Raw genomic sequence first — 18,586 nt, 5'->3', positions numbered from 1 at the left:
CTAACACATTGTAAAGACAAAAGTTCCACTTGTCCACAAATTTTTAATAAAACCTAATTTAATACTTTCATTCTCCCCAGAAGACTCCTGTCGAGTTTGGTTACATGACCTTTTCTCAATATCACTCTTGCTCCACTTCCACAAAAGATATTGCAAAATATAATAGGTTGATTAGCCTGGCATTTGCTGACCACATTCATGCTTCTCAAAGAGAAGAGACTTGTGAATTTTCTGACTCACTTGCCTGTACCACAAAGCCATCCTGAGACCAAATTCTGTATTTTTAGCCTTGACAGACAATTACAGTATAAAAACCGAAATCATTAACACATTGTTCTTTCCAATTGTACATGAAGGGTGAAGGAATAATTGCAGCCTCTGAAGATGACATTGCAGATGTTAGATGTCTGTAACTACTTTACGAAGAAAAAGAAAAAACATCTATATTTTCCATTAGGTTAGGTTTGCTTTATGCAAGAGAATACAAAGGCTATTATTAGTTTATAAAACTGTGCTTATGCTATAGCTGCCCTCCTCATTAACACTACATAAATCTTCTCCTGGTTATAGAGTGTCTTATTCTATTGTATTAGTACATGTTCGAGTTGTGACGTAATTTTTGAAAGCGAAAAAATGGTGACAAATTAGGACAAACGATGACGAAGACATAAATGTCTGAATCAGTCACAAAGTTTATTTTATTATTGCAGTACCTTCAAGTACAACGTTTAACTTACTCATTTGTTGATAACAGAGCCAGCAGATTTCTTCAAGGTGTCAGTACTACTTGAGTTTCTTTATTTACCTCACAGATTAAACAAATCCAAGTTTTAAACAAAATGAAAATCTCTTAGAACTTCAGACATCTCTGAAGCAATGTTCCTTAGTTATAGCATTAAAAAAAAAAAAAAAAAAAAACTTCTTTTGAAGGGGCTTGCTTGATCTTAATAGGTAATAAATTGAGTGTGCTCTAGAGCTGTGGGTTCAGTTTTCGTGTGAAGTGGCCAGTGATTGTCTTCTCTGAAATTTCTGAAATTATTTTAATAACTTCCACAATACTTTAGCTGTTTTGCATGACTAAAGAATTACATCACAAACACAAATGTCAGATTTATTACTCTGTCATTAAGAGCTTTGCATTGAATATGGTACTGTAAATTATACACATGTACAATGCAAGTCAGACACCTTTTCAATATGGAGACTGTTAAATCAATGTAGAGTTCAGGTCTTAAAACAGGAAAATCACTTAACATTTATTTGGTTATTAGTTTTCTAAGTTTGTTGAAAGTAATTTCTAGGATGATGAAAGCATTAACTTGTTTGTTGCTGCCTGAGAAAGCATTTCATCTTAAAGTAAAACCCCCACACATTGGCTGCACATGTAGTCTTCTGTGTTCTTGGATTTTAAGCACTTCACAAATGTAAACATTTACTTTTGCATTCATATGTTTTCCACTTTTCCTCAGATCATATTGTAAATTTTTCAGCCATTTTGGGAACCTATTTTTTATTTCGACACTATTTTTTTCGAAACTGTTTATTATTAGATGGCAGTAGGTCTGAAATTGCTTTTTTAAACTGCAATTCACTTTAATCATGTCAAAATGCCTCATCAAAAGATTGTATTCCTGAAACAAATGCAGTGCAGGGAAAGAAACAAGATACATTAATATCTAATTTCTTAGACTGATAAACTAGTGCAGTACAATGATCTTGTTGCTATAACAGTATTACCAATTTAGTCTTTTTAATACATTTCTCTTGAAATGTGGATATAATGTACAATGCCTTGTTTATAACAATAAAATTTGAACTTGTTTAGAAGCATATTTTATCCAAGAGGACATAAGAAGAGCATGGGGGGAGTGGTTAGGTAAATGGTCAGTAGGTTAAAGGTCACTCTCTCCATAGAGAGCAGTAGAGAAGGCAGTGTAGTCCAGGGCCCCTGGTGGTGCTCCATGGCCGGTGTAAGGCGGCATCCTCATGATGCAATACTCAGCTTGTTCAGAGGGAAGTTCTCTCCTCAGCTCCTCCACTAGAATGTAGGGCTGTGGTGGTAGAAATAAAATGTGTTTGAGACATGTTTCCCCAAAGAATTCAAGGCTCATTACTAAAATTGTGGACCATAAATCTGCTTGGCCTGGAAAAGCTCTTGGTTGGGTAGAATAAATTACTGCTGGCTAACAATGTCTACTCATATGCCAGTAAGCCACACTAAGACAATCATATAATACACACACATACCTTGTCAGCTGCCAGGATTCTGAAGGATGCCACAACTTGCTCCGCAGTGTCTGTGTCAGCAGTCTCTCTGGTCATGAAGTCAATGAAAGACTGGAAGGACACAATTCCAGTAGCATTGGGATCCACCAGCATCATTATACGGCCAAACTCTGTCTCTCCCTGAGAAAGGCATCATTGCGGAATGAAAAGACTGCAATATTGGTGCAACTTGCACCTAATAAAAAACAGCAAAAGCAAATACAAAATTGTGAAGCCACTGACAAAATAGCTCCATTCAACTGCATTGCTACCATACCAAGTCATAACCCATAGAGATGAGGCAGGCTCTGAAGTCATCAGTCTCCATTGCTCCATTCTTCTTCTACAGTTAAAGACCAAATGCCAGGTTCACCATTCAAGAAACAAAGGAAGAAGTCAAGGTCAAGGGAGTTTACATAAACGTTTGACTAATAACTGAGTTACAAGTTAAATGAAATACATGCTATACAAGCACTGTACTGTATATGATTACTAAATACACCAATATTATATTATTATATATTATATTAAGAATAAATACTAAAGTTTTAGTGTTATCAAAATTGTAGATATCTGTTTTGAACTATGTGTTCATCTATGTATATGTTTTGAACTTACATAACAAAGAGAAGCAATGCTTTCAAAACAGTCTTCTAGCTTTTGTGATAAAATATAAAACCCCAAATATTGCATATGTATTTTTATGCACATGGAGACTGTACACTAACACAAAATGTTTCTTATCTGCGAAAATGCTTCACTATCTGGTGAAACATTTTCATTTATTTGCCTCTACTTTGCTTCACTATGCTCCCAGAATGATTTCAGTATACTTGACTAACCCCTGCTCTAATACAGACTTGCCAAGATTGCATAAGATCAGTCACTCAAATTGACAAAAAAAGCACTCCAGTGACGTGAAATGGTACAAAGCTGAGAGATGTACCCGATCAAAGTGGTTGAAAGAGGATCTGAACTCATTCATTTGCTGCTGGCTGATGCCCTTGGCATCCCGGATCAGGATCTGGGTCTCAATCTCATTGATGGTTCGAGCGATAGTGGTAAGGAGCAGCTCCCACCCAACACGGATATGCTGTTAATGTGATGATGGAACATTTCACAAAGAGAATGAAGCAGTTTAATGATTTAAAACTTGATATCTAAATGAATATTTATCTTTATACATTTGTGATTTTCAGGATCCTTGCAGAGCCACAATGATTATCTGAGTTTGTATTTGTGTGATTGTAAGTACTATTTTTCAATTGCACCTACTGTTCATGTTCATCCATGTGCACATCTATTTCTAACACTGTTTAGCACTGTCCTGTACCTCCATGGTGTAGTTGGTGTGTTTGTTATCAAACACCAGGGATTCTTGGATTAGCTGGTGGTCCCCCTCCAACTTGTCGATGTTGGGCTTGTAAGCAACAATGATGTGCTCACATTGCTTCAGCTGGGTCATCTGGTCCTCCAGGGTGCCTCCTATCTCCAGGGAGCAGCGTCCAATTTCCTGTTAGGATATTACACACAACAAGGTCAACTTAATTTTTGGACCAATTTAGATCATAAGATGCTGGTCTAAATATCTGATAGTTTCCTTAGTGATACTACAGGGAGTCATTTACCCATGACTATGAGCAAATTCTGTTTGTACATAAAGCATTTGATAGAGGAAAACTGAATATGCATAACAACACTCTGTCATTTTTCTTCTTCAATCATCATCATCATATCACAAGGAAAGCCACCATCATTGTACCTTCCTTATGTACAGTGCATTTGAATGTAATTATCTTCCATATTAGGTCTCTATTTGATTTGATAACTGTCAAATCTCCTATGAAGCCTGCAAGTCTCTGACCTCCATCCTGGCTTGTATCCAGGGTCCAATGAGATTAGCCTGGGCAGCAAACTGCCGTCTCAGCCTTTCATGAGCATGCTGGCGTGCCATCTCCTCCTGGAGGGCACCATCTCTCTGAGGAACCAGTTTTTTCACCTGAAAAAGAAAAAAAACAAAAAAACACAAGTGCATTCACAGCACTTACTTTGTATTATGAGATGCTGGCACCTCTTGAAAAGAGCCATTACCATAATGGAAGTTACCCTAGTATATATAAAATATATACTTTAGATTCCCACTGGTTGCTGAGTCCTTTAACACAGGGATGAAACATTAGTGCAGCACTTAGCCACTTTTTCAGTTGAAGGTAGATACTGTTCTCCTTCCTCGTTTTTTGATAACGAATGTTTCTATATAGCCAGACAGCCACTATGTGAATAAGGACCTGATTCCTCGATGCATTGCATGAGTCTGTAGGGATGTTTAAAAGCTGTAGTTACCTTTTCCCACTTGTTGAGAACCTCTTCAGTTGAGATGGTGCTGTAGGGGTTGATAATGTTGGGCTTGATCCCATAGCTCTGGGAAATTTTCTGCACCTCATTGTGGATTCCCAAGATGGCCTGTCTCTCTCCATCGGCCTCGGGCAGAGTGGCTTTGAACTGCTCATGAGCTGCAATTAGACTCTGGAAGGGAAAAAAAAAGGAACTTCAGACATTTTATTAAATTTTACATTTTGTCAAGAGTCATAAAAGTATGTGTCTTTCTTTAGGGTGTATCAGATTCACCAATACATATGTACTGTATTATAAAACATTACACACAAAAAAAGTTACAGTTGCTTTGCATTATGATAATATCCCAAATGTAAAATGTAATCATGGGAATGTGTGAGAATAATCTTACTTTGGTAATGTACTGTAAGCCTACCTGGACTTCTTCTATAGTATGCACTATAAACATGTCCTGCAGATCCTCCATGGCTCCTTCCATCCAGTTGTTAAAAGGAGCTGACCTCTTGGCAAACTCCAGGAACAACTGATCAATAGTCTCCAGCAGCTTTTCTGTCCGCTGCGAGGATTACAAGATATCATGTTTAAATTTGGTATACAACCTAAAAAGGATCATTGTCACATCTCAAACACAAATGCCAAAACAAAAACCCGTTCATCTGCTTGGTTGACTATTGTCAGAGTGCACTGACACTGATAATGTCATGTTAACTCCTAACTTTAGCGTGGTTGTTCCTGACAATCACTCTCTTCAGCAGGGGACGGTTGTGTTAAATAGACAGAAAACAGACCCCTGTCCCTATCATTCAGACTTAATCCTTGGATCCTTTCCCAGGCCCTCACACATTTGCAGGTCTGGAATTGCTAGCATGGATCAGAGGAAGTGGCTGATGGGCTTTGGGCCAGTTGCTGCCTGGACAGGACTCAGTCTGTTGCTCCTTTATCCCCTTCACCCTGTTATCTGGATCAGGTGTTTTTAGAGCAGATCCAATTATCTCTTCTCATCTATCAGATGTCTTCACTTTTCAAAATGACATAGACGAACACCTACATATGCTCACAGCTACATTTTGATTAAGCTGGATACAGTTATAACGTCATTCTGCATCTTTTGTGGTTAGTGAGTAACATTAGCACACTTACGTCTGGACTAAGTTATTCTAACATGCACAGTTATTAGTCGTTCAGGTTTACTCATATGAAGGATTCTCATCTGATTCTGATTATCTTTCAGGTATATATTTAGAAATTATACTGTTATCATGAACACCAGTCTTGAAAGTTGCTATTACCTCCAGTGCCTCTCTCCTCTTCTGTGTCAGGGTTCCCAGCTTGTCCCACAAGTCACAGATGCTCTGGCAGCGCATGTTCACAGCAGCCACATCATGGTAATCCAGCTCACTGGAAAAACAAAGCATGTACTGCTGGTTTGTTTCAGTTCTGGAAAAAGCCTTACTGAGTTTCTGTTCCCCAGGTATTTGGGTGCCATTTTCAAAAAAAGAGCTAATGAATATCTTAGAGGATGAATAATATCAATGGAATGCAGTTATCCTGTTGTTTAGCAAATATTTAAAAATCTGGTCAATTTTAACTCCTAACTACTATCTTGGGGCACTGACAAGCAGCCAGCTCCAGAGTGTTACTGTTGATAGTACCTTAGTTTAAACAGCACGGTATGAAGTCAGTCACATTTGCACAGGAAGTCTTATTAAGGCCAGACTACCATGATGCTTACTGGATTTTCAAGGTTTTTAATCCAGAATGTGAAATTTCTTCGATGGTTTAACGCTTTGAATAAATCAAATTAGACTTTAAAGCCAAGTCAAGCCAAGCATCACCAAAAACATTTGGTCTAATTAGTGTTTATTTAAATACACTTCAGAACAACTCAAAAACAGAAATACACATTTAATTGCTGCAGGAACTACTAAAGCAGATTTTAATGGGATTTGAATTAAGTATTTATGGACTACAGTCCTGTTAGGCCATCACTGGAAACCTTCTGGGTTTGAGTGAAGAAAAATGGAGTGACAGACTTCATCCAAGGTAATCCAGGTGTTTTTCAGATTTACAGCCTGACTGGAGGTGAAAGACGTTTGAAGGTTGACTAATTGTCTAGAAGACGGTCCAGTTTTTCCCAGTTTTGGAACAGCTTATAGTGGCATGAAACCTTGTATTTCTGTTTCCTTCTTTTCATTTCCATGCTCATGAAACAATTTGTATTGACTCAATTCAACAGTCTGGAAGCCAGGTCCTGGGTATAGAGGAGATGACAGTAAAACGCTTAACTCCTCAGGTTTCTGTTCTAAATTACCATGCTGGAAGTTTCTTCATAGTGGCTAGATGTTTCTTTAAAAGTGGAAGGAGGAGAAGGTGTTCTGCAAAGTCTTCCAAGAGCACTATTCCATGAAGCAATGCTGGACATTACTGGAGGCTGCTGGACAGGTCTTGGCACTAGGACAGACTTCTGCCTTTGCTGGTTTGTTCATGAATGAGACAACAGACTGATTCACACTGGTAGGCTGAGCAGGAGCACTTTACGCTGAGCTATAATCGAGGTCACACATCTCCAGGTTAGAGAAATTGCCCTCATAAGGATTATGCTGGCTCAAACCTGGGTGGGGGGGTTGGAATTTTATCAGTAAAATGTTTATAAGCCAAGAAAGTGTGTGATAACATTGAAACCATGCAATAAGTTGCAGACTTTACCTTATTTAGCAGGAAAGAAACAGGCATTCCAGCTTGACAGTGAAATGAGGACCAACTGTCTGTAAAAGAAAAGAGCAGGGTCAAAAGCCAAATAAAATAAACAAGACATTAATGAAAATGATCAAGCAAACAGTCTTTTAACTGTCACATACCATGCAGGAACCTACCAGACATTTTGCTTGTCAGCTGAAATGTTATCTTCCTCTTGCAGAGCACAGGTGAAATGCGGAAAAATAAAGTATTCTATGGTCATTCTGTGGCCCAGACTGGGAAGGAAACGACGGGCAGGTGTTCATCGATGAGTGCTGACTGAAAATGTCAGCATGTCTCTCAACCATATGCTTCACCATTGCATTTAGATTTCCTGGAGCAACGTGCATTTAACATGGACGCAGCGAGTTAAAGTAATTTTTATAAATACCTTTTCCACAGTGCTGAATATCATAGTAGATCAGTTTTCTAAGTAAGTTTATATTAAACCAAATAATATTCTGTAATCTGTCTCCCACTTTTTTTATTTTCCCAGATATGAAGAAAGCAAACAGATGGGACCACGGAACTGCTGCACCGTCCATGTGCACCCTGTGTTGTCCTTTGTGTCTTGTTATCTATAATTTATCCAGACCACTCCCTTATAGATAACAGTGCCTAAAGCTAAATACCATAGAAATTAAGTTACCAACAAATTTCATTAGTTTATTTTGCCATTAGACCACCCTCCACCCGTGTTCAGTTTGACAGGAGTAAAAACACACTCCTTGGCCTCCATGACACATGATTGCAAATGTCTATGATGGGGGGTGCGTACTTCAGTTCCTGTGCGATGGCGGCAATCTGCTCCACTCTGTCCTGGTGAGCTGCCAAGTCACTCTCAAAGGCCTCGTGTTTCCGAAGCAATGCTCTGATTTCTGTCAAGGTTGCTGTTTCATAGTCCTTCTGGGAGAGAATCAGTTCTTTACCTAAATATGTTTCATACAAAAAAGGAAGTAAGGAATGAGGTAAGAATTGGAAACAACATCATTAATTATTAGGTTAGATCTAAACAAATAAGCCTCTTGCACTCCTGTACAGGCAGACTGCAAAAGGCAGACTCTAAAGCCTCCACTCCAATCAAATATTATTAGGCACAAGCTCAAACTAACCCCAGGGTTAACGAAAACACTCAAAGTCAGGCATAGAAACAGGATTAGAGATGACATACCAATATGAACATACAGAGCTAGAGAGACACAAAAAAGTAGCCAGCCATACTATTAAAAGATAAATATACAACTAAAACTGACCGCTGGCCCAGTTCTCATGATTTGTGGCCTTTTGCCGAAACTTTTCTGCGAGATGGTCCAGCCTCTCAAGCCTACGGATTTCTGTAAGGAGCCACTCTTCATAGCCTTTTTCTGCCTGTTCCAGGCCTTGCCATGCACTGGCTATATCCTATTAATACAATGAAAATCACATTACATACGACATTTAGATGTTTTTGCTACCCTGGCAAAGTGTCCATTGTGTAGAAAACAAAGCAATGCCTATTACTTCTTATTCCGGTGTATGATTTCATAATAATATATCAATCTTTAGTTATAAAGTACTATTCAAAACAGAGTTCCACATTGTTTTACATAAGAACCATATAAAAACATTAATAAAAATAAAATAATAAAAATTAGGTAAAAACAGTTCAATACAGTAAGTAGAGCAATTAAAAGCCCACACTTATTAAATTAAAAACAAAACAAAAAATAAAATAAATCAAGATAACATAGGTAGGAAGGGTAAAACATATTAGAAACAAGTAAAGAGGTGAAGGCTATTTTCAAAATGATAAGTTTTAAGCAGTAATTCAAAAAAATGTCACTGAACCAGCAAGTCTGCCAGGAGTTTTATAGTTCAGGGGCTCTGACTCAAAAAGGCCAGTCACTTTTAGTCTTGAGCCAGGCTGAGCTCTGGCTCATGCAGTTGTGCCAATTCCGCAATATAGCAAGAAGCTAGGCCATAAAGTGCTTCAAAAGTGAACAGTAAATTTTTAAATTCAATTCTAAAACTGACTGATCTTGACAGTGATGTGTCTTTGGTTTAACCTTATGCTGAATATAGTAATTTAACACTAAAACATTTTCCATAAGACTTCACATGAACAGCAGTACACATGATCAACAACCCTTTTATAACAATTGAATTATAAGAAGCGGAAGAATGCAGAGTTGTAACTTACGGATACCATCTTCCCCTCCGAGGGCATAAAGGCAGGGCGATTGCTGATGCGCAACTTAGTCTGCAGGGTGTTGAAGTTAATTTCAAGCTGGCACTTCTCTTGCACCTTAGGGGGCTTGTGTTGGCGTCTGTAGTCCCTGAAATCCTCCAGCTTCCGCTGCATCTCTATCATGGTCTTCTCTGGGGTGCGGTTCTCCAACCAGGGAGTGGTGCGGCGGATCCACTCTAGCAGCTGGAAACATATTGGTAATGGTAATAAATTGAGAGGCAGAGGACTTCCATGTTAAGATAGCAGCGTGTCAAGAAGACTATGATGAATATTTAAGTTTTACAGCAGATAGGCCTCATCGCATCACAGCAATGTGATACATAAGTGGGGGAAAGAAACATGTTTTTTCAACTTAAGTCTGTATTATTTTGAACTATGTTCATGTACAGTAATAGGCAGAGGACTGACTTTAATGTAACATGAACTGTTGCCCAAAAGCATCCACAATTTCTAATGTTTAATTTCATTATTTTTGTTACACAATGTGTCATCATCATGCAAGAGGGTTTTTTTTTACTGAAATTGAATTGGTTATTTTACCTCACTGGCCAGTCTCTCATACTCCTCCATCATTTTCTCATTCTCCTGGTTTACACCGAGCACCTTACAGATCCTGTTGGCGGCTGTCTCTGCCTAAGAGCACAGGGCACAAGAATAATGTAACTGCATCGGCACAGTAAAACAGTGGACTATGCTCCCATCGATCAGAGCCATATCACTAAAATTATCCTCACAATACACCTGTTGGTCAACATGTCAAAATCTAATTATAGATAGATTTCTGCATGTTGTCAAAATGCATAGGTACTGTACAAGACAATGGTGTTGATTCCTTTGCCATCTAGAAAAACAAATTGGTGGTTGTAATAAAGTTCAATCGCTGTACCTGCTCAGCTCCAGCAAAAGCATGGTAGAAGCAGGACACATAGGTCATAATAGCTCTTTCATCAGGCTTAGGGGTGTTGATGATATCTGTGATACAGAGAGGGAGAAATAGTAAAGGGGGCAGAAAGGAGGAGAAAAATGAAAAAGAAAACAAGTAAAAAGATTACACTGTACGTCAGCTCTACACACAGTTCGATTTTTAGCTATATGAAGTGTATGAAAATGTTCACGTAATATAACCTAAACACTTTGTAGGACACTGCACACGCAAACTTCTAACAGAAAAAAATGCCTTTACACGAAGGGGAACAACTTAACCGTTAACACACATCTGAAAGACAAGTAGCTGAGAGAAACCCCTGAAAATACTACCTTCTGCATCCAGCATCTTGGGAATGTCCAGGTGTTTCTCGGCTATGTCAAAAGCCAGATTCAGGTTCCCCAGAGGATCATCCTGTATAAGGACACACGATTCTACATCACTGAACCAGCCTCACATGTGGATTATTGCCGTTTTTACCCTTCCCATGTGACCATCAATCACCATTGCAAAGTTAAGAGTTATATTAAAAGGTCTTATAAAGTAACAATTACATGTTACACAAATGATTTTTACTATTACAGATTCATTGTTCAATTAAGTCGTTGATAGACTAATCATTAACATGTCACTGTGATGTCTTGGAGATGACAGATAATGACAAAGATCTGTTACCAATAGATATTTGTTACTTGACTTCAGTGACTGCAAATGACAACTTGTTGTAAAGTAATCAACAAGTACATTCATCAACTAATGTATTACTTAAGTAAACATTCAGTTCCCTTCAACACGACAAGTGACTCTGACAGGGGAAAGCAAGTGTTTGGACTGGTGTATTAAGCCAACAGCTGACAGTGAACCCTTGCCTTCTAATGGGACAGTCAGAGTGCAGTGGTGTAAAGGGATCATGCCATCATACTGTCCCTAACTCTGTACCACTGTTTAGTAAAAGGAGGAGGGGGCAAGGATGGCACATTACATGACAGGACCAGCTGCTCACTGATCCAGTGCAGGACAGATAGATGGATGGATGGAGAGATAAACTGATGATGGGAAGGATATATGGAAGAATACTCCGGTGTGTGTGTGAATGTTTGTGTGTGTGTGTATGTGTGTGTGTGTGTGTGCGCGCACGCACGCCTGACCAGAGCTGTCTCAGGAGGCTGTAGCACTGCAAGCTTAACGAACACGCTCACCTGGAGCCAGACCCAGCAGCTGCCTGGCGCACAGTGCAACTGTCTCCTGACAGCATGAGCAGAACTGAGAAGTCGGGGTGTGACTGAGCGTGAATATGTATGTCAAAAAATGGAAAGAAAAGTAGTAGCTGCAGAGAGGAGATATGGTGGTGATAATGTCACCACTGATATTTACACTGAGGGTCTTTTTTGTAATGAAAAAAGTCTAACACCGTACTTGTATTAATATTTTAGCTCTGACCACAGACATCTTCCTGCCTTTCATGAGGACTAGCAGCATCTAACTGGGGAACACTATGTGACAGCAACAACAATGGCAGAGGTAAAGCTAAGCCTGAGCTTTGAGGGATCTGGGCTCATGTTTCTGTGACTATTCAGAGTCTGCTTCAAGTCCAGCCAATGACTTGTGTGCTGAGACATGTGCGCTTCTGTTTCCAAAACAAATTAAACACAGAGTATTGGGCCAAATGTGGCCTTGGTAAGATACAGTTTGAGCAAGAAGTTCACATGAATACATGGTCTGATTTTTAGTGCATGAATTATTTATTTGCAATATGTGGCTCAGAAATTCATTGGACAAACCTAGAAAATCTTATGGGTGAAATCTCTATCAATATAATATAAATCTCAATTTATCTCTCTATCAGTTTTTACTTAGAAAGAAAACAAGCAATAAATATTAAAGGAGAATTGGTAATGGAAGAGAGAAGCTTCAAATATTCCTACAGCCACCTTGGCTTTCCCATCTGCCTCCTTATTCCAGGAGGGAAAGAGTGGCTTTCACTGTGCATTATTGTTACTTGATGAACATAGGAGGACTGTCAGCTGTGCTCTCTAGCTCTGCAGATAAGCAGTGCAGCTCACTGAGGCCCTCACCTGTTTATACACAAGCACTGAAAATCTGGGCATGAGCTGTAGATGCCTTAAGAAAAAATATTTAAATCAAAAATAGTATGCACATATGAATGTGCTAGATATTATATATTATTATATTTAATCGATGTTAAGGTTTTCATAACATAAAGGTACAGATGCTTTGGTTTGCATATTTATAACTCTGGGTTTGTCTCCGTTAAATTTATGTTCGTAATGGGCTCAGTGGGGTGCTACAAGTAGTACTGTTTTTAATGGTAATTATGCTGAAAATACCGCAAAAACCGCTTTACTTAAACATAATGAAGCACGGGGTGAGTCTAAATAACTGCACAAAGGTTACAACCAGTAAACCATGAGGAAGAAATGTATCACTCGGTTAAAGTACTGTTTCAATATTTCCATTAGCCAAATAGCACGTTGTTTATCGGTAGCCAACATTACTGCACAACAACTAAGACAAACTAAGTGGCCTTCCACAGACATTTTACCTCGCTTCAATTAATGTATAACATATTTCAAAGCATATTCAAAAATACCTTAATAGTACCACAACAGACTTAAATAGTACTTTAAGACAAAGAAATAAAGATAAAGAAAGTGATATTATTGGAGTGGAGTGTGCAGTTCACACAGTGACAGAAGTGTTAATTTTGTGGAAATTAGTCTGTTAGCATCAATGGCGGCAACACAGCACCCTGGTTACAAGTGAAACCACACGACACCTTGTTGAGCTTAGAATAGTCGAGGAGGTCGGGTCTGTGTCTATGAATCAGGGCACGAAAGCGAGGCCATCCTTCCAGCTTCAGCAGCCGACGAGCAGAGAGAACCAACAGTCATTTCAAAGAGGCAATGTGCTGATACAATAACGAAGGTGCTAAGTCCAGTTCTGGACCTTTGGAAACACAACAGCACTCTGTGGCTGCATTTTGTCCATTGCATACACATCTTCTCTCATATCATTTAAAAGTCAAAGTCAGGAAAAGATTTGCACTGATCAAAATGCTATATTTTTGTATCTGTCTTGACATTTATTATGTTGTTGTTGATGTTTAAGTTCAACTTAGGTCAGCTGTAACTTACTACATGTAAGAATCTCTCATCAGTTTTAAATGTGTTAACTCACCTGACATGGAAGTTTTGGACATTGACATTCCTGTAGGGGCAGTTTTTCTCTGACACCATAGAAGAAGACCTTCCTTAGCAGATGTTTCTGAGGGGGAAAACAAAATTCACATTAATGGTTATATAGTATACTTCAGTACAGGTCACACATTGCTTTCCCCCCTTCCATTTTGCATCATTACATGCCGTCATCTGCAGCTGTCAATTCTGTGGATGCAATGCCCGTGGAAAATGAATAGCATGTGGATTCTTTGAATTTTATTATCTCACCTTCCACAGAAATGTCTGGATGGCAAAGCGGAGGATGATGGTCCAGATCATTCCAAGAGTCATCTTTACATTACCGTCCACAATCTCTGAAAGACAAACAACCTGTTAAAATCAGTTTGCACTACAACCAATAACAAAAATCCTAGCATACCTCACATTCTTCTACATTTGGACACATGAAAGAGAGAGAGAGAGAGAGAGAGAGAGAGAGAGAGAGAGAGAGAGAGAGAGAGAGAGGAGAGAGAGAGAGAGAGAGAGAGAGAGAGAGAGAGAGAGAGAGGAGAGAGAGAGAGAGAGAGAGAGAGAGAGAGAGAGAGAGAGAGAGAGAGAGAGAGAGAGAGAGAGAGAGAGAGAGAGACACACACACACACACACACACACACACACACACACACACACACACACACACACACACACACACACACACACACACACACACACACACACACACACACACACACACACACACACACACACACACACACACACACACACACACACACACACACACAGGGAGGTTTCAGGTACCTTCAGCTCCAATCGAGACCAGTTTCACCCCTTTGCTTGTGATGAAGTCCAACGCTTTGTTTACGTTGGCAATCTTATGAAACCGCATCTTCCCTCTGTCTGGCTTGGGTAACCTCTCTCCTGAAACCAGAACGTTATGTGAGACAGTCTGATATGTCTCACCTTAGAGGCTCCACCGACATAAGGCTGGACTACATTAAAGAGTTTAACTATTTAAAGAAAAACGCCTAAAGAAATGATGAATGTAGTAAATTATAAAATTAACATTTTCTGAAAGCTATCTAACCTGAGATAACTTCCAGAAGCAGCATGAGTTTTAGTCCATTCCTGAAGTCCTCTTCAATATTTTCAATCTGAGTGCCGGCTTTCCTCAAGTGGGAGTTACACCAGGCTGTAAATGTCTAACAGAAAAGGAAGTCAGTTTTGCACATGAAATATTACCCAGCCACTCATATGCAGCTCTGCTAATTTACCACCGATCAACTTAAACAAAAATGAAAGTGAATTAATAAAAGTGCTATCAAAAATGCATGTCCTAACACCTCTTCACAGCAAGATCCAATATTGTTCAATGTGAACTTTTCCTTGCTGTAGTTTCATAGCTTATAACTATCAGAAGAAATGTACTCCATGTTGGGAAGTGAAATACTGTAAATTAGGTCAAGACAGGCTCATTGTCTTTCTACTCCTATTTTTATAAAGTCTCTCAATAGCCAGCAGCAGAGTTCACAGGCGCTCAGCACTGTGCAGATAAAAGCTGGGAGCCGACCACAGAGCACATTCCAACTAATATAAATTGTTAAATTTAGACCGCTCTGCTGTGCCTCACGATAAGAAACTGGAAGGGAAAACGTCAAAATATCTCGCCGCGTCAACATGAGTGAAAATGTCACGTGGATACAGAGCAGGTTTTCACCTTGTGTTGCTTTCTGTCACTATTTTGCCACTTACAATGTGATTGGTTGCAGCTGCAGGGAGATAACTTTATCAGCATACAGTACACGTGTGCTGTTCTCCCAGGCCACACTCATTAGGCTACTACGCTGAGGGATGAAGACAGGAAAGCATGGATGAAGGATGCGAGCTAGCATTCCCATTTATAATCCTAATCATATTAAGGAAGCATGTAAGACAGGGATAAATACATGTTGATATACTCCCCGCTAAAAAAAAATAAAAATACTATAAAACACTTCTAACAGATCCAATAGCAGGACTCTTTTTCATACACTACTTGGCTTTGCTTCATTTAGCAATTTCTGTCACTTTATTGTCCCATATCCGAGAAATAAAATAGAATTAATGTGTGCTTTGGGTTTACAGTTGTTCAGTAAGTAAACCGTTTTATTTAAAGTTTAAACTTTCAGATGAGTGTGTTTTTAAAGCCAAAGTTTTATTAGTTAATATACGAGTTCATCAAAGCGACATGACCCGAGCACTTTTTCCAAGCCAAATTCTTACAGATCCTTGCATCCAGTACGAGTGTATGGGTACCGTGCCTCCCACAACGGTTTCCCCTCAGGGCGCTGGTGCAAAAACAGAGTATCGCAGGGTTTGGGGCAAAGGCCATAACATTCCGCACTGAGTGAGACCCCAGGGCATATGTGACATTGAACTGCTGCCCTCATTGTTAAAAAACGTGGCCTGCTGTTCCTCCACATTTGACTCAACTGCAGTCCCAGAACAGTGCTCCCCACTTTCCAAGCCCCCCGCCTCCCTCTCCAGCACTACTGACAAGTGACGATTAAAGCTAAAAATATTTATGAATCCTATCCAGTGAGGACCAACCCTGCTGAAGTGGTTGATGCCTTTGGGGCCTTACTAGGTCAGAGACATGCAGACTTTGTCCAGGAGGACGGAAAATGTTTAACAATAAAAATACACAGCCTTATGAAGACATCATGGTGGATTGATTCTGACTTCTATTTCTCTATTTATAAGCATAGCTGTTACTTATCTATATAACGTGTGTACTTTTACTTAATGTAATAGTGCATAATTAACTTAAAACTTGGCTTAAGTCTGTGTATTGATCTCTGTTACATGAAAGGTCACTGGAGGTATTATCTAATTAATTAATCTGTTTGAGTAAGGAATTAGATTCAAAATGATCTACCGCTAATATCCACTGTGAGAAAGCTATTACAGCTGCTAGTAGAATACGAAAAAACCTCTCTGTGCTATGAAATGAGCCGGATAAGGGATCTAGAGGGTACTGGAGAGAATTTATTTGGAAAAGGTAGCTAAACATAATCTTTAGGGGGGCAAACAAGCCTTGTGGCAACACAACTACTCACTGTGAATGTCAGATAGAAGTATACGCTACATTGTACAACAAGCTGGCCGGGCACAGAGCTACTTCATCACAATGCCAAGAAGAAACACAACCATAAGTGATGCTTTTTTCAATTCTGAATATTTCGAGCAGCTGCTCCCACATACAAACCACTTTCCAATGGACACTTGTCAGCTATGAATTACAATCAGTGAAAAGATAAACACTGAAAGAGCATCCGTGTATACAGACTATGAAGGTACTATGGTGTTGCTGCCTAGTGTTACCAAGAATACACAGTTTTGTCATCCATGTGGGGGCCACAGAAGGGAAAGGAGCTGATGACATCCAGTTGTGCAAACAGGTTGTTTAAGGCCTAGGCTAACTTTTAAGCTCCAAAACCAACTGACCGTCTGGGAGGGTGGGGCTATATTGAGGTGAGCTAGTGCTGGTACAATAATTCTGCGTGGTGTCTACAAACAAAAGAATTCCGCACCAAGGACACCGGATTAACTCCACTATGAGGCCTTTTGGTTAAAAATAGAGATGGACGTTCATTCTAATCCCAAGAGTGTCATCATGTGTTAGAAGCATCTGTTGACAGCTCGCATTCCGCGCGTATCAGTGGAGAGGCAGCAGTCTGTAGAGTCGCTGGCAGGCAGAGCTATTGTTAGCAGTTACTGGTGCCCACCGCATCCGCCTGTCAAGCCTCCCTCCATGACCCCGGCGGCGTCACGGAAAGCGGCACGTAACTACACCTGCATCTGGAGAGCAACGCTCCATATTGTCCTTAAAAATACATCTACACATGAAGCTAACAGTTTGTGGACAAAGCGTATTATCACTTTCTCGAATCTTAAATTAAGATGACCGTAGTCTTTTCCTCTAGCTTTGCTTACGTACGTTGCAGAGAGTTATAAAGCAATTTTGATGTACGGATGAATACCGCGCGTTAGATGGCGTTACCTGCTGCAAGCTAAATAACGCTACAACGTTTACGTTAGCGATATGCTAATACAAGGAATACTCTTTAAGTTTGATACCATACATTTCCAAATGTATTTGTATTCATTTCATTGCGTTGTGTCCTGTGGAAAACTCGTAAAAACGTTGGGTTCAACGACTTGATTTATTTTGAAAATTGAAACCCGGAAGCAGGACTCTCTACTATGGCCTGCTTGACTTTAGTAAGTTGATTGTAACTGTATTATCAAAAACTGTATGAATTACTGTGCTTTTAAATGCTATGTAAAAGTGGGACCTGTGCATGTATTTTATTTTTGGGTTTTTACTCTGTCCCCCATTACACCATGAGGAATCTATCCGTTGGATTTATTTTGAACCAGACTTGGACTTACTTTCCTCTGCTGTTGCTCCCAGGCAGGGTCCAGCAGCATGTCCCTGTCCCACTCCTCCTCCTGCATCATGTACTCATACTCGTAGCCGTTATCATAGTGCACGGTGGTCTCCACCTGGGTCATCATCATCGTGCCGTTACTTTCTGATCCCTCAAAACTTAAACGCGCTTTACCCTCTTGGTCAGACAATTGTACTGTAATGAGTGACTAATGGTGACGAGGAGACAGTTTCCTGACTCTCTCTATTCCAACCTGTTGCTTTTTCTCTCTCACGCTTTTACTTGTCCTCCCGACGTGACAGACGCCTGGCCCTGGTTGTCACAGACCGACAAGCGTCGGGTTCATTAGTACTGGACAGTCACGTGACAACTTCATACCTTCCCCCAAAATCCCCTTTACCGCCCCCCAAATACACACAGACACACACGCACACAACAGCAGGATGGTTAA

At 39.7% G+C, this 18,586-nt stretch overlaps 1 protein-coding gene across 1 annotated transcript; it reads right to left on the bottom strand.

The window, feature by feature from the left end:
* Positions 1 to 672: 672 nt before the first annotated feature.
* actn2b (actinin, alpha 2b) lies at positions 673 to 18,469 on the bottom strand. Its single transcript, XM_067516714.1, is given in 24 exon segments — positions 673 to 2,051; positions 2,248 to 2,406; positions 2,543 to 2,608; positions 3,212 to 3,358; positions 3,599 to 3,778; positions 4,130 to 4,264; positions 4,609 to 4,791; positions 5,036 to 5,176; positions 5,910 to 6,018; positions 8,135 to 8,285; positions 8,610 to 8,757; positions 9,536 to 9,766; positions 10,124 to 10,216; positions 10,470 to 10,555; positions 10,841 to 10,922; positions 13,306 to 13,361; positions 13,364 to 13,383; positions 13,707 to 13,746; positions 13,749 to 13,793; positions 13,976 to 13,993; positions 13,996 to 14,061; positions 14,504 to 14,623; positions 14,790 to 14,904; positions 18,137 to 18,469. Coding segments are annotated over 24 exon segments (2,679 nt in total). The 5' UTR covers positions 18,266 to 18,469; the 3' UTR covers positions 673 to 1,892.
* Between the last annotated feature and the right edge of the window lie 117 nt (positions 18,470 to 18,586).

Source organism: Channa argus, chromosome 1 (genome assembly GCF_033026475.1).
Source record: "Channa argus isolate prfri chromosome 1, Channa argus male v1.0, whole genome shotgun sequence".
NCBI lineage: Eukaryota > Metazoa > Chordata > Actinopteri > Anabantiformes > Channidae > Channa > Channa argus.
Note: the sequence above shows the minus strand (reverse complement) of the source record. Positions and strands in the feature narration are given on the sequence as shown.